The following is a 20,651-nucleotide window of genomic DNA, read 5'->3' on the forward strand; positions in this document are numbered from 1 at the left end:
AGAGGTTCGGAGCCGACACCGCACCCGAGGCTGAGACGGGGCCTTTGCAGGGGACTTGGGCGCGATATCCGTACGGGTCTGTACGCAAAATGCAATGGATGATTGATACCCGGAGCTAATGAGCGATAGGCAGCTGGCCACCAGTAACCCTCGTCTCTCACTATCCCAAGCACGAGAACGCCAGGGCTGAGAGCTGCGAAGAAGAATGGACAAACGCTGAGGCGCGAGCTGCACGCAGCAGAGGATTGGGTATGGTGGCAGCCGTGGATGAGATGGTGAGGTTCAGCTTGCTTTTTGCGCATATGCGTACCAAGTTAGGTAGGCCGGTACCAGCACACACTAGGGACCGTGTTGGTACCTGGTAGATACTAAGAGTGGGCCGAATGACTCGCTGCAAGAGAAGGCGGCAAAGAAGTCTGTCCACCGTCCAGGTGCTCGGATATGCAGGCCTGGTTAAGCTAGGCTAGGCAGGGCAACTTAGCCTGGTCGACGAGGGTCGTCCCGCCCTGTTGAGCCAGCGCCAGGGACTTGGGATGAGTGAGGCGGATGATGCCCCAATGCAGCTGAAATGGATGCGATCGTCGTTGGAGCTGGCAGTAGAAACACAGAGACGCGTGTGATGGCCTGATTCTGACGATGGGATCGGCACTCCCACTCAGTTGGCGCTGGCTGTCTTGGTAACAAGAATGGTTGGTTGATGGAAGAGGCTCCGATCAGAGACTCGCAGACGCTCAAAGCCCCGGCCTAGGCTGCTGAGGTCGAAATAAGGCAGGCGGCATTTGCAGGCACATCCTTGTAGCGGGACCATCACCCCGCAACATGCATGCCTCCCATGATCTACTGCACCGCCCGGCAACGAACCACAACCAGCATAGTCAACTCTTCTTCCACATCATGACGCAAAAAGTTGACCTGTGTATGAGACCGGTGAGGCACTTGAAATCCCTGGGTGGGAACTGTCAAAGCCATGAATGACACAGCAACCAACTGGTTACGAGTCGGGTATCGTCTTGTTGTCTCGTTTTCCAAGGCTATTGGACCGGGGCGGATGGGCGGCACACCTGTCTGATACGGTGGCTCGCTTTGCAAGTCGGCTGTTCCCTGCTAGTCATCGATCCGTGGCCTTTAGCCCGCGGTCCAGGTTTGTGCCTGCATCGACCACGAATCCATGTCATGTCCAACCTCGATCCGACGCTCGGTGTGCGCCCAATGTCGCCCCCCCGATAATTATCGAACTCCTTCTTTGTCCCAGACGTGTCAACAAAATCCCCGACTGGAGGATAATCCCCCGGCGAGCCAGGGCCGCTGCCGTCTCGTCTTGATACCCACTTGCGCGCCTGGTTCTATCGTCACGTTAGTCCCAGATCGTGACCAGCGAGGTCGCCATTAGTCATGTGTGCCTGTAAGGAGAGAGCACCGAGATGGCTTAAACCTGGCTCCTGGACCAATGGTTCAAGAATTGCTTCTTCGCGGATCGCGATAGTCGAAACAGATGCACCTAGAGAGCGGCGTCTTTGGCTGAACTGAACCAACCATGGCTGTAACCAGGGGATCATCGCTCGCTCTTAAGTCGAGCAGCTCTGTGAGAATAAAGTCAAACCTCTTCTTCCCGCGGGACTCTGTCCATCACCCAACTGACTAGTCGGCTCCGTGGAAACATGCTTGCCAGCTTCGCCCTTCTCACCATCGCCCGTGCCCTCGGCGAAACACCCGAGCAGGGAAAGCCTCGAGCCGTGGTGTGCATACGGTCATCGCAGCGACTGAGCTGCACGATACAGCGGTTCGAGACCCTTTGGAGGGATTGGGCCGTATGCGCAAGGGTTCAGTATCGCAATCGCCAACACCCCGAGCTCGATCAGCTCTTCTCCCGGACGTCCAGGGTCATGGCCTACTCTGCCATGCTCATCTGCGACATCAAGATGGTGATTCGAAGAGAGGCCAAGGTGAAAGTCTCGAGCGCGCGCGTCATAAGGATACTGAAGGCGGCACGCAAAGCCATCATCTCCGGCCAAAGAATCACACATCTCGAGCAGATGCAGTCGTGGGTCCTCCCAGAGAAGCCGCCCCCGGGAACGCCGGCATCGGATGCGTCAGTGCTCGAGTACGAGCGCAGAAGGAGGCTCAACGAAAAGGCGGACACGCTAGTGCAGCGGAGGAAGAAGCCTGTCCAGTGCTGCATGTTTGTCGCCCTGGCCCTATACCAGTTCCTGTATGGAGACGGGCTCCATGAGTTCGTCGCCGAGTACGAAGACGAGGTAGTGCGAGACACATTTAGCCGCGCCATCTCGATAGACGATGCCAAAACCTACGAGAGCCTGCAACTGACGGACCATTGCCGGGCGAGGTTGACGCCGCCTCAAGATAAAATACCCAAGAGCGGCATTCCGTTTGGAGAACTCACATGCATCCCTCGATTTGTCCGAAACCCCATGGCGTGCGGGACACCCGTCGTGACGAATCAGTTCCGTCTAGAGAGTGAGTCCCCAAGCCGAATCTTGGTCTTGGCTTTTGACTGATGGTGGCATAGAGGACGAAAGAGAGTTTATCAACCTCAACCGAAATAACAAACCACAGCATATCGGGTTAGCGGCGTCTAGCGATGGCTCGAGTGTTGAATCACCAGACAGCTTCGAATCATGAACATTGACAAGTCGGGCAGTGTAGAGAAGCAGATAGTGTATTGGTGACTGGGATGCCTGGACAGTGCTTGATGGTCATTAATATGTATATAGCGAGCAATGGATAGAGGGAAGGAACAATGCAACTAAACCATATATGGATTGATGCACTTGCCGGGTTGCCGTTTTTCCGGTGGGGAAGGCAAACCTGGTGTTGCATTTTCAGCATTTGACATTGGAAGGAAAGAGAATACAAAGACAAACAACTCCATCAAGCGCGCTGCAGCATCATCTGAATGCAGGCTGGACCAATCACCGAGGCGTCGCTTCTCTAAAGTCTGCATATCTGGCATTCAATGGCCAGCACATACGCCGCTATGCCGGGCACAGCCAGCACCCCTGCGGCTCAAGTTGATCGAGCTACCGCAGCCCCGACTGAAGTCCCATCAACATCCCCGCCATGGACCCGTCAACTCAAGCAATTTGGTTTATTTTTCGCTGGTGCAGGATTTATGGCTGCATCTGTAGCTATCTCACGACGCTCAGTATTGAGGAGGCGGCTGGATTCCCTCCCCAAGTTCTACTCATCCAATCGGCAGCCGGTAAAGTTCGACTCGGCGGATAGGTCTCTACTTGCAGTGCAGGCTCTTGGACTTGCCACACTCAATGTCATGAGCTTCGCTGTCCTTTTGGTTGGAGGAATATCATGGGGCTTTGATCTCTCCTCGATTCAAGAGCTGCGGGAGAGAAGTCAAGCGGCAATTCGTCGGCCGGGGTTGGTAAACCCCGAGGACGAGAAGGAAATGGAGAAGATGATGGAGGACCTGATGGCTCGACTTGGCATGGACAAGCCAACAGCATCTGAGAAGCCATCAAGCGACTCCAACAAGGACTGAAGTCGACAGTTCTATCAAGACTAGTCGACCAGTGTGTCCTGATGGCCCGGCCTCCCTCGATTCGATATTCGAAGCAGGCTGGATGACCGTTATGTACGATAAGCTATCCAGCGCCGAGGAGCACACACACCCCAATCTCACCACAAGCAACACTTGGCCACCCGTCTTCAAGGATTTTTGGCCGGGACGGAATTGAGACATTCAAAAGCACGGCACATTACGCTAAAACTCCTGTCTTGTCTTGCTCGGTCACTCGGAGATTTCCCTCACAGGTGTATGGAGGACATACCGAACTGTGCGGAAGCGGGCCGCTTCTGAACGGTCTAGAATACCAAATAGAAGACATTCAACCAGTAAAGGTTGAGGCATGTGAAACCCAGAGGCGCACAGGCACACGACGAAGCAAAGCAGCTGCAACCACACCAACTTGTCCATCTGCCGCTTGAGCGGAGCGTTCACAAGAGTCAACCACACGGACGCCTCATCGGAGTGGCCGATCAGATGCACCCGGAGCAGAGGTGACAGACAGTGCGTGCAGACAGGATGGAGTCCGGCTTGCGACTGGCTAACTGGGTGTCTGTCAATCCTGGGCTCCGTCTGAGCCTGGATCACATCACATGGGCCATGTTTGTGACACCCCGAGCAGACGCCATCGACGCTATCGGCTCGCTCCGCCATCGGCACCGTTGGCGAGTCTTATCAACGGCTGCTAGCCACGTACTATGATGTTGAGGCTAAGACCTTAACCGCCTCTGCACTGACTGTTTCGTGTTGAATCCTGGATCTTGGATCTCGATCTCTGGAGTCCTTCTGACCGAAATCAAGGAACCGAATCAGTGCTGTTGGTAGCCAACACGAATCCCTGGCACGAACTACCCAAATGAAAGAGACGTCGACAGAAAAAAAAGCAATATGATCCACCCAGGCGCCTCTTGTGTCTCAAAGGGGCAATACTTTGCCGGCACTTGACCTTGTTTCCGGCAAAGGCTTCAAGCTCGCAGCATTGCTACAGCCTCGTCTCACCGTCTTCTCGGATGCTCGCCCAGACCTGTCGGCCTACCCACCTTTTTACCTTGCCTTGACACAGTGACTTTCAAGACTGTGGTGGTCCGTCCGTTTCTGCGGGAAGGGAAAAGGCTGGGGTAGCGATACCAAGACCAATCAACAGAGCTGGGGTTGATGATTGAGTGTCACCCCTGCTGGCAACTCCACTCAAAGCGCCATCAAGAGCTCCTGGCCAAAGCGTGCGTGCCTTAGGGGCTGCGGAGACGGTTGACACATCAGATCCGGCTGTGGACACAAGGCGATGGATGGATGTGACAACGATTGTTGGTCTCTCTGTCAACACTTGCCATGCCATGTCCGCCATACCCGGGGCTGAGGCCGCGGGACATTGGGTGGTATCCATGGAACTCCACAGAGAAAAGACTTGTCAGTTCATGTCGATTTTCGGCTGCCTTTCCATCCCTACATCTCCTTGCATCTTTAGCGTGCGTCGAGTCGCTGCATTTGTATAATGTGGATGACGCCCGCGATTCAGGGTCTGAATTCACCCTGTCGGATTTTGATTTTACCTTCCGGGTTTCTCGAGGAAAAGGCATGATATCTGCACCCATTCGACCCTGAGCTACAACATGGATGATTTGGAGCCCGACTTCCGTGTCCGTGTCTGGAGATACACGTACAAAGTTGAGGGTCATGGTGGTGATCCCATCCTTCTCAACTCACCACAAGAGTCCCCGGATGAACGCCACGACACGCTTGTGCTTCGTCAGATCAACTCGGACGCCGAAAACAAGGTGTGGGTTCAGGAACAGGCCGGTCAGCACTTCAAGAGGCACAGCGATGCTCCCGAGGGTCCATTAATGGACGATGCGCACGGCGTCATTGTTCGAGATGGGCAGGCCAAGATGATTCCAAGACAAGGGGAAAGGGCAGCAACCCACGATTATAAGCGAGGAGACCGGGTCTGGGTCGAACGAAGCCTCGTGCCAACGCATAACATCGATAATGACGAAAACCGAGTCCCCGTCATTGACCTTGAGTCCCTTCGACTGTTCGAGCTGCCCTTTGACTACATCTGCTTCGTTCCTCAACTCAGCAAGAGAAACGAATCAGGCGAGCACCATGCGGCAGCTGTTGGTTCTGTGCTCAACACCTTTCAGGGAAAGAAGAAAACCAAAGCCCGCATCTACTTCTGCTGGATGGCTGAGACACCAGATAAGGTCTCATATGTGTGGTTGAATAAGAAGGACAAGCATGATCTCGAGGAGATGAGTTCTTACGCCAAGATCCAAAACTTGGAACGGAAACGGCGCATCTTTCGAAACCAGTGGCAGGCCTTGACGAAGAAGCTTGCTTTGTTGGGGCTGTTGATGGGGGACGAGGTGGTCCCTGGAGCGGTTGACAGGCTCGAATCCTCGAGCGACAGCGATGCCGGGGATCTCGACCTCTACTGGAGAACCGGCCCGACGGCGGTATGCTTGTTTGTTACTTGAAACTGACTTGGAGCACGAGTTGACTGATGTGCAGAGTAGCTGCTGCAACCTTGATCCTTGCCCAGCTTTCAACGACCCAGACCTCGACCTTGTGGCGTCCTACATTGGGGGCTACCAGTGGATGGAACACTACCACGTGCAAGACGATGATCTGGATGAGTGCCCTCGTGGTTTTGAGCACAAAGGCCACTGCGTCCTCCGCGATAACCGGACGAGATGTGCATACGCAACTGATCGAGTACCACACACGTGCTGCAAGCTTCGCGTGAATCCCATGCTCCCTGGACCGGACGGCGACCCAGACGACGTAACCTTGCCCCTGTGGGAGACAACGGCTGGGGATGACTACTTTGTTGATGCGACGAGGAACGTCCGGACAAGAAAGGAGCTTGAGGACCGCGACGAAATCCCCCCACAGTTGTGGCAGGTGGAAAAGGAAGCAACGCGGCAGGATTCGATGGAATCGGGAGATGAGGCCGAGGACACCGATGAAGACGAAGCTGAGGAGCTGGTGGACGACAACGCGATGGACGAGGGCTCTATAGAAGAGGACCCTATGACTGATGACTCTGTAGATGGCGACTCTATGGGGGATGACTCTATTGAGGACGATTCCCTCGAGAGCAGCTCTATAGAGGAGAATACTACTTTTATCGACGACACGAGAAACGAACCGACACGGCTACGAAACTCACCTCCTGACTCCCAAGACGACTATGGAGATACTGAGATGATGACGACGAACCCGCTTGAAGAAATACAGCTGCCTCTGGGATATCCGCTCGTTCAGGCCCATACACAACAGTATGCTGAGCCATTCTACCAACCGACATACAATATGTTTCCTTACGAATTCCCGCAAAACGACCCTTTCGGCCTCGCCCCCCCATTTGATCCAACAAATATGTTTGATCCTCTGTATCCATATGCGCCCCAGGATCCTCCTGCCTGAGTGCACGGCACCAGTGAGGTTCAGTGGATGAGGGTATTGACTCTGAAAGGAAAGGTCACTCTGAGAGCTGACTTGGCTCTGCTCTTTAGCAAAAGAGAGCATCTACAACATGAGGTAGATGCATATGCTATCATTGTTGTTGTGTTATAGGTGTATTAGTACCTTATGTGTGTTTAATACCTAAGAAGATGGATGGCAACATGGCGCTATGAGGCAGTCTGCTATAAAGTTGATAGACGTATATATGTATGCATTAACAATGAGCCATCAAGTTCTTCGTTATCACTACGTAAAGCCGATATCTTGCGCAAGACGCTGACACAAAAACACATGCTACAATCCACACCATTCAGTCATACGATACAATACCATGCCATACCATACCATGCCAACCCATTATACCATGCCTGTCCTTCCATGATGGATCCCCTGACATTACCAATTGCCCAGAACAATGCTTTCAACGCCCTTCACCGTTCGCGCCATTCATGTATCCTATATGCTCGCTCTCCCTTCCCCCCTTGCACCTATTACAAGAAGCCCTTGGTGAGGCTGGGCACCCGGCTAAGGCTGCTCTTCCTCTTGGGAATGTCAACGACGGACGCATCGTCGCCTTCGCTGACCCTCCAGGGGCCCATGCGACTCCGGACGCTGCCGATGACGCTTCCCGATCCCTTCTCGTTCCGCAGGTTCTTCCAGCCCTCGAGCTCTCGCTCTAGGCGGAGCGACTTCTCCTTCTCCTCGCGCAGTTCGCGCTCAGCTCGTCGAGCAGACAGCTGGTTGTTCGACTCGGAGGATTGTAGCTCCTCGATCGTCGTCAGAAGCTTCTCGACCTTGTCGCGCATCCTCGAGACGTCCTCTGAGAGCTGCGCGTTCTGCTTATCCTTGCGGTCAATCCGCCCCTGCAGGTCCTTCACGATACGGTCCACATTGCGGACTGATCGCTGGGACTTGCTGCGTTCAGTCTCCTGATCCTCAAGCTGAGACTCGAGCTGTCGACGGTTAGCATCGGTACTGTAAATATGAAGGACAGCATTACTCACCTCCTGAATGCGCTTGTGGAGGAACTTGACATCTTGGCTCGCGCTGGAGTAGCCCTTGGTCTCAAGGTCAATCAGCTTGAGTTGCGCCTCGTTCAGGCTCTTCTCCAGCGACGCCTTCTGCTGCTGCAGTTGGGCGCTGGTCTCACGCTCGACCGTGACATCCTTCTGGACCTCGGCCACCAGGGCTTCAGCTCGTCTCATCTTCTCAACAGCAGCAGCGGCAATGTCCTCCTGCTGGGCAAGGTTCGACTTGAGATCCAGGATCTCCTTGTCCATGTTGGCCGCGTTGCGAAGAGATGGGCTCTCTCCCTTGACAAGATCCTCCAGACCAGCCTTGGCCTCTTCGAGGCGTGCCTCGACGTTGCGCTTCTCCCGCAGGAGGAGGTCTCGCTCTGCGGCGATCTCGTCCACTGAAGAGCGGAGAGTTCGGACCTGAGACAAGAGTGAGACGACCTTGCCTTGGGCCTCATTGTGCGCATTCACCGCCTCATCGCGGGAGGATGCAACATCAGCCAGTGTCGACTCCAGGCGTGACTTTTCCTTGGACCAAGTCGAACTGTTGAGGACCTCATCATCCCACTTGGATCGCAGCTCGTCGAGCTCTTCTCGAAGTCGAGTGATTTCAGCTTGCTTGAAAAGCTTCTCCTCGCGAGCAAGGTCAAGCTCGTTGGTGAGAGTAGCAAACTCAGCTTGGTACTTCTTCCGAGTCTGCTCCATGCTCGACTCCTTGTCCTCAATCTCCATGGCGCGTTGGTTGCGGTAATCCTCAAGCTCATGCTGGAGACGCTTCTTGGCCTGGGTAGCTGCCTCTAGATCGGTCGAGATATCTTCCACCTTCTCTTCGAGACGTTGGTTCTGGTGTTGGAGGTCTTCGATGGTGGCATCCATCTTCTCGCGCTCAGACATGACCACAGCATAGGTGTCTTCAGCCTCCTTGGCCTGCGACTTGGCAAACTGCTCGGCACGGCTGGCCTTGAGGACAGCGATCTCGGCCTGCTCAAGCTTGCCGAAATACTCGTCGGCACGGCTCTTGTACAGGTCCAGGCTGGAAGTGACGTCGATGAGTTTCGAGGTCTCGGCGTCGAGACGAATCTGCAGGTCGGCAAACTCCTGAAGAAGTTGGTTCCGGCTCTGCGCCTCTTGCTCTCTAGCCATCGTCATCTCGTCAAGGTCAGACCTAACATCACGAAGCTCAACTTCGGCCTTGGCTCGATCATGTCGCAATCGCTCAAAGTGAACCTTGATGTCGGTCAACTCGGCCACAGCGTCCTTGTGGCTGTGAACCAAGGCCCTGCGAGAATCCTCCTGACTGTTGAGCACTTCCAGAATCTCTTCGTGCGTTCGGGTCTGAATGTCTCGCAATGACAGCTCGCCTGATCGAATAGTCCTTTCCAGTGCAGAAACCTTCTTGTTTGAGTCATCAAGCATATCGTGGAGACGGTTGTTGACTATCTCGAGCTTCTGAATCCGACGCAGAGAGGGGCTCTGGTCGTCGTAGTTCTCTGGAACAGGTGTGCTTCGGTCAATCTGGCTTTGGAGATGACGGTTCTGCATCTCCTTGAGTTGCAGCTGATTCTGGAGCTCCTCAACCTCGGCCTTGAGATCCATGCGGTTGTTGAAGCTCAAGGTATCGACTGTACGGTCAGACCGGGTGGAGTCTTGAAGAGGATCAAAGTCCTGGAAGCGGCGCGTGGGGGTCGAAGTGTTGGAGTAGTTTCGAGCATGAAGCTTGGCTGCCCTCCTCTGGGTCGGTGATCCTTGGAATGGCGCCTCGTTGAGATGGATCTCTTCCAGCCTGGGTCGAGTGGGAGAGGTGTCGTTGCGAGATGCCCTTAGCTCAGCAAGCTGGTTCTCGGCGTTTGTTCTCGCTGCTGTTTGCACACGGAGGTTCTGCTGGAGCTCCTCGACCTTCCTCACCAAGTCGAAGTTTTGGATGAGAACCTTCTCGTCGGTGCCGTCTGATTGAGGAGGAATAGGGGCTTCCGGATCAACCGTCCTCAAGACATCGAGCATCTGGGCCCTGAGATCTTCGAGTTCCTTGTCTCTTGAGTCGAGAGAAGCTTGAAGTGTACGGACAGTAGTCTGTGCCTGAGTTCGAAGTTGCCGTTCCGACTCAATGGTTCGGTTGGCTTCAGCCAGCTGAGCAGTGAAGGTCGAAGTGGCCTTTTCGGCATTTCTGCTGGACTTGACCTCGCGAGCAACCTCGTGGCTGAGGTCCTCAAGGTTCAGTTGCAGCTTCTCAGCCCTCTTCTCGAGGGATGCAATGGCGATCTGAGATTCACCCAATTGCTTGTTGAGCTTGGCGTTCTGCTCCTCGAGCCTGGCCTTTTCGCGTTGAAGAGTCAGGATCTGGCCACGAGAAGCCTCACTGGCGCGAGAGCTTGAGCGTGCAATCTCCAGCCCCTTTTGCTGAAGCTTGTTCAGCAAAGCCCGGTTGTCGTTTTCCGACGCCATCAAGCGGCTCTTGACAGTGCCCAGTTCGCGTTCGAGTCTCTCTTTGGCCTGGTCGTTCTTCAGGCCAAATTCGCCCGACTCTAGGATGAGCTTGTTGAGGTCTTCGATCTGGTGGTTGAGCTTGGCACACTCGCCTTCAAACCATTGAAGCCGTTCTTGTGCCGCGTCCAGATCCCTTCGAAGGCTGTTTTCACGTTCCTGTGCTGCTTTGGATGCTTGTCGCTCACCGGCAACTTCGGCTTGTACTCGCGCCTCCTCTGCTTGTGTCTTTGCTGCCCGAAGTCGTCGGATTTCTTGTCTGGCCTCTTCACGCTCCTGCTCAGCCGTTGCTCGAGCCTCCATGGTCCGCCGTAGGGTATCTTGCTGAGCATAGAGTTCCTTCTCGATGATGATCTTTGACTCGTTGAGACGGTCGAACTCGTCCTTGAGCTCCTGATATTTGTGCTCGCCGAGCAGCTGCACGTCATCGCGAGACTGTCGTTCCCTGCTCAGTTCCATCTGTGTCTGGTACAATTCATCCTTGAGATCCTTGATTTGAGACTCGACCAGTTGACGATTTTGATCAGCCTGTGCGTCCTCTGACAAGCGTCTCTCAAGAAGGTTCTTGGCGTCCTCAGCTTCTCGCTCCAACTGGGATTGCTGAGACTTCATTGCGACCAGCTCAGCTTGAGCGTCACGGAACTTGGCGGCAGTCTTTTCCATTTCAGAAGTCAAAGACCTCTTTTGATCCTCGAGAGACTGCCGCTCGCTCTCAAAGTTCTTCTTGTCGGTTCGCAGAAGGGCTAGTTCGCTCTCCTTCTTGCGCACAAGGTCCTCGTAATCGGTTGACGTCTTCGACAGCTCCTTAAGCTGCGCTTGGATGTCACGGTTCTCACGGGATAGCGTAGACTCGCGGATCTTGCTGGTTTGAAGCTCTTTTTGGGCCGTGTGAAGCTTCACTTCCAAATCTTGGTCGATCCTGAGTAGCTTTGTTTCCAGATCTTGAACCTTTCTGTCCTTCAGGGACAGCTGACTTTGCGCCACCTTGATTTCGTCTTGGAGGGCAATCTCCTTCTCGGCCTGTTCCGCTTGCTTCTGAGTGACCTCGGCGAGTGAGTCTTCAAGCTCGGCAATCTTCGCATTCAGACGGCCCTTCTCTTCCTCCAGTTTAGCGATGAGGGTGGCGGCTTGCTCAAGTTGTGAGCGGTAAGTCTCGACCTCTCGCTCGGCACGGTTCTTGGCTTCCAACAAGTCGTCCAGCTCGTCCTCTAGTCTTTCTTGGTCTTCGATGGCACCTGCAAGCTTCTCCTCAAGCTCAGCTTCTCGAAGCTGGAGGCGCTTGAAGATCTCTTCCTTGTCTAAAGCAAGTGCTCGTTCGCTCTCAAGCGTCTGCTGAATACGCATCATTTCAGCATGGCAGTTGCGACGTTCCTCCTCGAGCTTCTGGCGGTTCTCCGATTCGAGCTGCATCTTCTCATTGAGCTCTTTGATCATGGCATCTCGCTTCTTGACCTCGGTCGCTGTGCGAGTGGAACCGAGCAGAGGCTTCATCTTCACAATCAGCTGCCACCAGGGGTTGTCTGCCAGATCCAGGTACACATGGAAGTTTCTCTGAATAATCCTGGTGGCCTCGGTCCGGAATAGTCTCTTGTAGGCTGCGCGTCGCTTGATGAATCCTCTCGCAACGGACTGGAATCTGGCCATGATCTCGGTAATGAGAGCGTCTCTTTGTTCTTCGAGTTCAGCGAGCACGCCCGCTCTGAAGAAGACCTTGGTAAGACCAACCCGGTACAGGGCCCGGTCGAGCCCAAGCTTTTCAAGCATGTGGGCAGCGACCGCTTGTCCCTCGAGGTATCCCCTGGGAAGATCTTGACAGAGCACCTCGTATCGTTGTCTGAACTCTGCAAAAGGAAGTCGGTTGGGGAAGCCTGTCCGAGCAATTCTGATTCCTTCTAGGACACCATTGCAGCGCAGCTGGTCGAGAACAAGCAGGTTGTTGAACTGTTTCGGCTTCTTCTTGTGGTTGGGAAGAATGCAACGGACGAAATGGGGATGCGTCGAGTTGAGCTCTGACATCAGACTGTGAAGATGCTCTTTGTGTTTCTGGGCGACTGTTCGGAAAAGCCCCTTTTTGACGCGACTTCTCCCGGTACCATGGTCATCCTCCGACTCAGCACAGTCGGCGAAGAGGGCCGCGATGTGTTTGTTTGTCGAGGCGGCGAGAAGGCGTGTGACATTATCATTCAGGGGGTCCTTGTTCTTCTCCAGCCACCCCTCAGTGGAATACTCGACCTCGGCGGCGTAGTGCGTAAGAATGAAGCCTTGTCCAAGACGGGACGGCCGGTATTTGGCAGACTTCTTGTCCCATAATGAGTTGAGTTTCTCAGTGAAGGACTTGTCTGTGGCCTTGGGCATGACACAGTCTTCGTCCAGGCAAGAGAAGACACCGATAGGGTTTGAGAGTTCAATCAAGTCGATGGTGGGTTGTAGATCGCGCCCGAAGTCAATGAACTTCCACTCGATCTGCTCTCGGGCATATTCCTCCTGCTCCAGGACAAACATGTGGTGGTTGAAGAACTGCTGAAGCCTCTCGTTGGTGTAGTTGATGCACAATTGTTCGAAGCTGTTCTGTTCGAAAATCTCAAATCCAGCGATATCAAGAACTCCGATAAAGTGCGAATCATCGAGGCCCATACCATTCCGGTCAAGTTGACGGTTGATTCGGGTGACAAGGTCACCGAATCCTCGTTCGTATATACCCTTTGACAAGGCATCCAGACCTAGGCGAACCTGCTCAGGAGTCTGGACCTTTTCAACCCATTCACGACCAGCCTTGACCTTGGGATGGAGCAGGCCCTGAAGGAATGGCTCTAAGGGTACACCGAGCAGCTTGCAAACCTTGGCAGCCTGGACCTTTGCGTCCGGAGCAAGACGGGCCTGATCTGCAGCCCGACTCTCCTTGACGACGTTGATATTGCCCAGATGCAGCACAGCTGCCACAGTCCTCAAGATTGATGCCTGGTCCTCGTTGGTGAATCCCATGACGTCAAAGGCCTCCATGAGTGACTCCCACTCTTCGCGATCTGACACGCCCACAATGGTGTCATGTCCGTCTCGCGTGTAGTTGAAATCCTCAACACCAAGCCCATCAAGCATGAACTCTCGCTTGGTGCTATGAGTGGCGCCTTTTAGAAGTTGGTAGAAAACATGATAGTTTCGCTCGTGAGGGTTTATGTGGACGACTCTGGACTTCTCCAGAAGATACCAGTTGATGAAGGCTCCGCAAATGGCGCCATTCCGGGTGAATTCAATGCGAATAAACTTGCCGAAACGTGAAGAGTTGTTGTTGCGCACAGTTTGGGCGTTGCCGAAGGCCTCAAGAATTGGGTTGGCTCGCAGGATTTGCTGAGAAAGGTTCGAGTGCTGCCCCTTATTCTTTAGGGCTGAGTCTGACTGAGCAACAGCGGCGAGATACTGGATGACCTTTTTTGTATTTTCGGTCTTGCCAGCACCAGACTCTCCCGTCACCAAGATGCTCTGGTTCTTGCCCTCCTCAACGAGGTTCCGGAAGGCCTCATCAGCCATGGCGAAGATGTGAGGCTTGGTGTCCTCCCGGCTTCGTCCCCGGTACATGTTGATGTAGTCGTTGTTGTAAATGGGTAGCGGCGCATACGGATTGACTGTGACAAGGAAAAGTCCCGAATATGTATATATCAGATCGGCCTGATATCTCATGTGCAGGTTGTGGACAACGGATGCCTCGTTCAGGTGTGTCAACTCGGCCATATCGTTTGCTTTATCGAACTTGGCGGGGTTCACTTTGTCGACGCTCTCGGCATCGACTTCTCGTTGCTGAATACCGATTAGCAGATGCAACTAGCTGCCAGCGAGGATGTGCTTACAGTTCCATCGTCGCATTGTACAAGCAACTGGTTTCCCTCCAATTCCTCCACAATCCACCCGCGGACGAAAGCCGCCTGTGGATCCTTAACCCATACATAGCGTTTTCCAGAGAAGTCGTTTTCACCTTCAATACCCTTGACTGTATCCGAACTCCGCCTCATCTCTTCTGTCTTGATGAACGACGGCGCGAATGTGGTTGACGTCGGTGTTCCGCTCTTGGAGTCACTGCGATGCTGCCGTGATACGGCCCCAGGCAGGCCCTGGGATGCTGATACCGACCCATTCGAGTATGTTCTGTTGTGCGGAGGTGGTGTCGATAGTCCAGGGATTTGTGAGGGGGAGGAGAAGATGGCAGATTTAGGTCGGATAGCTTGGCTCGCAGCGGGCGAACCGGAAGGAGCTCTCGCAAAGGGATTACTGCGCCGATGCGTAGATCCAGCGCTGTTGAAGGCCATGGTAAAGCGACCGCATCAACAGCACCTGGCGTTGTGGGATCGTAGAATGGTGTGCCGGGCTCGACGTGGGTGGTGGATGTACTCGCGCAAGTAAACAAAGTTGGCGGGACGGGGAATAAGGGAAGCAAGAAGCTTAATATCTTCGTGTAGAAAGTAAAACAATAAAGGGCACTTGCGCTCTGAGTGAATCTACCCCTTCATGAGGAATGTCATCAAGCAATGCAATGCAAGTCTGGGGTTAAAATGCACCTTGGGCTGCGAAGGAACGGGCCAGTCGCACTGATACATGTGGTCGCGTTGCCGGGGCCGTTGGAGGTCAAAGTAAACAAAGCTAAATCACGTGAACGACGCAATGCGGAACCGCCGCGCTAACCTTAACCGGACTAGCCGAGCCGCAGCTCTCAAGAAGCGACTGAATTTCGATCTTGTCGCTTCACCTCTCACAAGATCCCTGCGTCGCGCGTCTCGTGGCGATCGATAATTCTTGTGCTTTTCATCATCAGCGATGCCAGGCACCTCGGGCCTTACTAACCGAATTAACTGCTTCTCCCTTTAGATTCGACCTTGATAAGTCTAGAGCATTGTCTGGAAGGACGACATCCATTCTCCTGATCCGCCAGGCTCGACACCATCGCAAGCGACTCGCGCACAAGATTAGGTAGCTGTCCTACGAAGGCCCAGTCCTCGCCGCTCCTCTCTTGCAAGACGAACTCGTTGGCCCCTTGACTGCGTGGCAGCCTAGATGTGCTTGGCTATCAAACCAATACTGGAATCGCCAAGAGCCAAAAGCTCTTCCCATCGTAGCCAAGATGAGCTTCTACGGTTCCGGCTATGGGCCTCCCCATGGCTACCAGACATCACAACCCTATGAATACCCTCCAGGTCAAGCGTATGCCGCGCCGCCGTTCCTCACGAGCGCAACCTTGGAAGACCAGCATGCAGCTTATAGCCATGGCACTGTGGAAGCCTACAAGTACAATCACACCGCCATACCTGGACTAGGTATGGGCTTCTCTCACGACACCGCGCCATGGCAATCTGCCTGGCCTCACGGCCCCATCGAAGCGCAAACCGGACCAAACGATCCATCCCCGATGAAACAGACCACCGCACCTGTTGGACTCACGACAAAGGACCTTCACGTGGCGCACAATAAGCAACACAGCTCAGGCACCGATGATGATGCTATGGAAGAGGGAGAGGTCAGTGAAGGAGAGTTGGAGGACATCTATGAGCCTGGCGAGGTTGACGTTACCAAAAATGGTGCGCGCGATCCGCAAAGCCTAGGGCACAAAGCCCAGGTTGGCTACCACGATGCCAGGTCCCAGATTCCTGCAACCGCGGCCTTGCCAACCAACGCATCTTCCAAGGAAAACGCTTGGAACGGAGACCAGCCTGCTCGAGACCGCTCTGGCTCGTACTCGCCCTATCTCTCACCGCGCGAGATACAGTCGAACGGCCTCGAAAACGGCGCGTCATGCGCTCGTGCGTAACCCCCCTACTGATATTTATTAAACGGCCTTCTTTACTGACTTTGCATAGAAACACCACGCAGTGATGGACCCCCTCAAGTTATCGAACTTACGAGCCCAAACCGCCCCCAACATGTCCATGTTCGTGACAGCGAAATGGGACATACTCAAACAAGCCAGTCGGACAAAGTGCTGTTCGAGTTCAAGAAGCGGGCCCAAGACGCAATCGTCCGCCTCTGGCCGCTCAATGTGCGATACCAGAACTACGTTGAGGAGGGGGTGGACAAAATGGTTCTCGATCAACTGTTCATGGAACTGGGTCTCGACATCACTGCACATGCCCCAGTTTTGGAAGAAACCAGGGTGCTTGCGGCACCCCAAGCTACAGACACATCGGGCAATGCGCATAATGGAAGCAGCCACTTGATGACAACAAGCAACAACGATGAGAAGTCGGAGAGCACAGATCGAGCCAAGGACAAGTCGGAAGAGCGAAAAGACCGAATAGCGCGGCTGCTGGCTGCGAAGGGCTCCAAGTCAACTGCAGCAACTGTGGACGACCACAAAACTTCAAAGGCTTCTGTGGACACCTCTGCCACAACTGCTATCAGCAAGCCCGAGAAGACTAAATCTCAATCGGAAAAGTCCAAGCTGATACAGCAAAAGATGGAAGCACTCATGAAAGCGCGGGAGGCGAATGCAAAAGCAACGCAGGCCCCGGCCCCTTCTATCCCTGTTCCATCATCCGTTGTGGCGCCTGAATCGAGCGAGACACCAAGAGCTGTATCCCCTGATGCAATGAACCTCGACGATCAGCAAGTGGCCGCACCGGACAGGACTGATACAGCCTCGGCGCCCTCCATTCCAGGGTTGTTTTTGTCGTCCAGCGCGCCATCACCTGCCCCTAATCAACGCAAACGACCTGTCGCCGCAGACCTCAACGAGCAATCTACAGCTGCCGCGCAGAAACGCCCCTTTGGTCAAGCGCGTGACTCGCGGCCGTTCCTGATTGATGTCAGCGATGACGAAGACGATGCTGAGATGGAGATCGATTCTCCTGAGCTTCGACCCTCCTCGATCCAACGGCCCACGACGCCTGGCTCAAGAACTATTTCCTTCCGTGACCATCCAGCATTGCCCGACAGTGCATCTCACCGCGCAGTTTCTAGCCCCAAGGCAGCGGGAACTCCGACATCCAATGTTAACAGCAAGGTCAATTTGGAGAACATGAACAAGAAGATCGAGGATATGAGACGGAAAATTGCTGAAGCGGAAGCCCGTAAGAAGGCAAAGCAGTCCAACAACGGTTCACCTTCTCTTCCTCAATCCCAAGCTCAATCAAAGGAGGGTAGTGTCGATGCCGCCTCCGAGCCAACGCCTGCGGTGTCGACACCCACAGTGTCGACTGAGCTGGGGTCGGGTGCTGCTGTTGGCGAAGGTCGTGCGTCCACACCACTTCGTCGCCGCCCGTCTTTGAATGCGCTCGAGACTCTACCCAAAACCAGGGCCCGAGATCAACAAGCGAGACCTGCACTTCGCGCTCGAGTTGCCAGTGAACGCCTACCCATCTTGGAAGCCCGTAGGAGGGAACAGACTGTTCGGCTGGAGCACTTGCAATCTGAAGTCGTTAGGATCACAAAGGAGATTCAAGATAGCTTGGCTGAAGAGGAGCGACTGAAGCAAGATGCACTGCAGTCTGAATCTGAACCAGCTTCGCGGCCAAGCGAGCCCGAACCAGACGCCATCCAAGGTGAGCCCCCGGATTCGGAACACCAAACGAGAAGACGAAGCGGACTAGAACTTGCGCCTGAACTCGTTTCATCCCGAAGACTAATCTCTCGCTCAGCTGAACCAGTGCCGGACCTGCTTGCTGCGGATGATGCTGTTGTGGAATCTCCGGGACAGAACGACGCGATCCATTCAAGTGACGAGGCCGACCAAGATGCATCCATGGATGAATCCTCAAGCAGTGATATGGCCGAGGCTGCAGAGGCACCTGAAGCAGTCCAGGTCGAACCCGCGACAAACGAGCACGCAGCCGTCGAGAGCATTGCTGATGAAAATCACCATTCATCTACACCTAACACTCCAAGCTCCGCAAATCACGCACAAACTCCTCTAGAGGGCACACCCCTTGGAGTTGCCCATGGCGATGATGCAGAGCTAGAAGAGGATGTTGCTATGGAAGAGGTAGCAGGTGACAGCAACGATGAGAACGAAGTTGATGAGTCCTCGGATGAGTATGAACCAACAGAGGCAGGCATCGAATTGCCATCTCAGCAGGCCCCTAGCCATCCACAGTCCCCGGCCAGCCAAAGCAATGTGGCCGATGACACGCTCCTAGAAACGACTGATGCTGACATGCAGGGCGCTTCGGTCACGTCGCCCATTCCTCACGCAATTTCAACAGGCAATGGAGAGTTGGGATTTGATGACATTGGAGAAGTAGACCACTTGATATCTGCCATTCACCGCAGAGCTAACGCCAAAGCAGGTCAACGAAGCCATGACGACGCAGGGAATGCCGGAGACTAATGGCCCTCGGTCATCGTTCATCCCGTACGAGACACCTCTTCATTACTTCAGGGCGTATCGCTTTCACCCCCAGTTCGAAGACTCAGTGTCTGGGGGCCTGCGATCCTTGACATACAGCAACAAAATCGACGTGAAAAAGGAAGTATGCCCTGATCAACTCACCGAAGGGAGCTGCCCAAGAGGCAACGAGTGTCCGTTCCAGCACTTTGAAGAGATGCAAGCCCCGGGTACGTGTCACTTTGGCTTACCATGGAGAAACCACAAGCCGAGGCGAATGCCAGCGGAGGGAACGCTAACGTGCCAAACGGCAACAGATGACCAGATCCTCCTTCAGCTCGGTGCCTATGGTAACTACGAGGGGGAACAGAAGCAGGATTACGTTGCAGGACTTCGCGAACTGCTCACGGACTTCCGCAACCGAAAGGTGAAGGACTTCCAGACAATCAGTCAAGGCATCATCGAATACCGCGCCAAATTCCATGGCGACAAGTCGAAGGTCCTTCCTCTAGGTGGTGTCACCTTATGAGGGCGCTCGTGAGAGTATCCATTCCCATGCAGACAACCCCTTTCCAACCCGTAATCCCGCCTCTGGCCTTTGTGATGCCGTTCCGCCAGCCACCATTGCACTCCTGGTGGCCTGGCGGTGATGGGCCATCCCTCAATTGCCACGCTTCTATGGTTGCGCCAACTTCCGCCTCTCGTTTTCTCCTTTACCGCTGCCGGCCTTGGCGCGTATACGATACCCTCTTGCCTTGTTCCTTTCTCGACGATATCTATTTTTATCTATTGCAGTAGACTGGCGGCGTTGAGAAGTGGTGGCGAACTGGAAGAGCACGAGGAACAAGATGGCAAAAATGAGCTCGAGCGTCTCGAGATATATTGGGGGGACACACTGGAGAACCTTGAAGTTCTCGTGTCATCTGGCTGTAGGGGGTGCTAGGTAGTGATATTCATGAGTAAAAGCCATCTATTTCATGTTAAAGATATGTTCAGACCACACCCTTGTGCATGCAACTTGGGAGCAGCACCATATGAGGTCGATTGAGTGTATGTTGAGATCATGTCCGAGGAGACGTTATGGGAGAGCAATACACCGCACAGTTGAGCAGCAACATCAGTTATCATTTTCTTTTCTTCAAGCGTCAACGTCCCATAACTCGTGCCATCCCTCCTGATTCGCTTGATTGCGTGTTCTCCCTTCTATTTGATTGAAATGCATTTAATTGCAATGTCCAGCTTTAGAATAGTCTAGCAACCATACACTGATCCACTGCCAATGTAGGAGTACAGCTATCACATAGAGTAAATGCTTAACATCCATTCAATAATGAACATTAATTGTCGAACGGAGATATTTGACATGCTCATTGCGGCAAACTACCTACCCCTGTACTCTTTTAACTTGTACTTTATGACAAATGTTTGCAAAGAAACCTCTAATTAATACAGACTCTACCCACTGGGTCTCATCAAAAAGGCCAATTAAATCTAGGAGAATGTCTACCTGTACCAGAGCTCTACCCAACTCTACCCCAGATAGTCTAATTGCATCATAAGAGGAGCAATTGCCTTATGTTGACGGGAGGCTCATCAGCAATCGGCTTACCGTTAGCAACTTGGCCAATAGGTTTCATGCCCTAAGTCTAACGCTGGTTGGCAATTAGCCACGCCACCTCAAGACGTCGAGCTGAAGATCAGCTCATCCGGGTTGGTTGTCTCTTCCTCTGAATGAGGCTCAAGGTGCCCCAGGCGCATTGAGGGGAGCTCAGGGAGCTGCTCAGGCGATTTGTGCCCCGCACTCGAATTCGCCCCAGGGCATCCACCCGCCACAAACCCCCTAAACTCT

At 53.9% G+C, this 20,651-nt stretch overlaps 5 protein-coding genes across 5 annotated transcripts; 4 read left to right on the forward strand and 1 right to left on the reverse strand.

Annotated features, from left to right (window-relative positions):
• Positions 1 to 971: 971 nt before the first annotated feature.
• NCS57_00414400 (uncharacterized protein) lies at positions 972 to 2,640 on the forward strand (the record flags this gene model as incomplete). Its single annotated transcript, XM_053054115.1, has 3 exons — positions 972 to 1,141; positions 1,595 to 2,475; positions 2,528 to 2,640. The coding sequence occupies 3 exons, from the start codon at positions 972 to 974 to the stop codon at positions 2,638 to 2,640; spliced, it is 1,164 nt and encodes a 387-aa protein (XP_052916275.1).
• Positions 2,641 to 2,974: 334 nt separating this feature from the next.
• On the forward strand, positions 2,975 to 3,514 carry NCS57_00414500 (Altered inheritance of mitochondria protein 11; the record flags this gene model as incomplete). Its single annotated transcript, XM_053054116.1, has 1 exon — positions 2,975 to 3,514. The coding sequence occupies one exon, from the start codon at positions 2,975 to 2,977 to the stop codon at positions 3,512 to 3,514; it is 540 nt and encodes a 179-aa protein (XP_052916276.1).
• A 1,634-nt stretch (positions 3,515 to 5,148) lies between these two features.
• Positions 5,149 to 6,964, forward strand: NCS57_00414600 (uncharacterized protein; the record flags this gene model as incomplete). Its single annotated transcript, XM_053054117.1, has 2 exons — positions 5,149 to 5,991; positions 6,047 to 6,964. 2 exons carry the CDS (start codon positions 5,149 to 5,151, stop codon positions 6,962 to 6,964), a joined length of 1,761 nt encoding a protein of 586 aa, XP_052916277.1.
• Positions 6,965 to 7,494: 530 nt separating this feature from the next.
• On the reverse strand, positions 7,495 to 14,798 carry NCS57_00414700 (uncharacterized protein; the record flags this gene model as incomplete). Its single annotated transcript, XM_053054118.1, has 3 exons — positions 7,495 to 7,956; positions 8,008 to 14,292; positions 14,343 to 14,798. The coding sequence occupies 3 exons, from the start codon at positions 14,796 to 14,798 to the stop codon at positions 7,495 to 7,497; spliced, it is 7,203 nt and encodes a 2,400-aa protein (XP_052916278.1).
• Positions 14,799 to 15,607: 809 nt separating this feature from the next.
• NCS57_00414800 (C3H1-type domain-containing protein) lies at positions 15,608 to 19,331 on the forward strand (the record flags this gene model as incomplete). The annotated part of the gene is made up of 4 exons (XM_053054119.1): positions 15,608 to 16,283; positions 16,341 to 18,715; positions 18,765 to 19,032; positions 19,120 to 19,331. 4 exons carry the CDS (start codon positions 15,608 to 15,610, stop codon positions 19,329 to 19,331), a joined length of 3,531 nt encoding a protein of 1,176 aa, XP_052916279.1.
• Positions 19,332 to 20,651: the final 1,320 nt, after the last annotated feature.

The sequence above is a fragment of the Fusarium keratoplasticum genome, chromosome 3 (assembly GCF_025433545.1).
Source record: "Fusarium keratoplasticum isolate Fu6.1 chromosome 3, whole genome shotgun sequence".
Classification (NCBI taxonomy): Eukaryota; Fungi; Ascomycota; class Sordariomycetes; order Hypocreales; family Nectriaceae; genus Fusarium; species Fusarium keratoplasticum.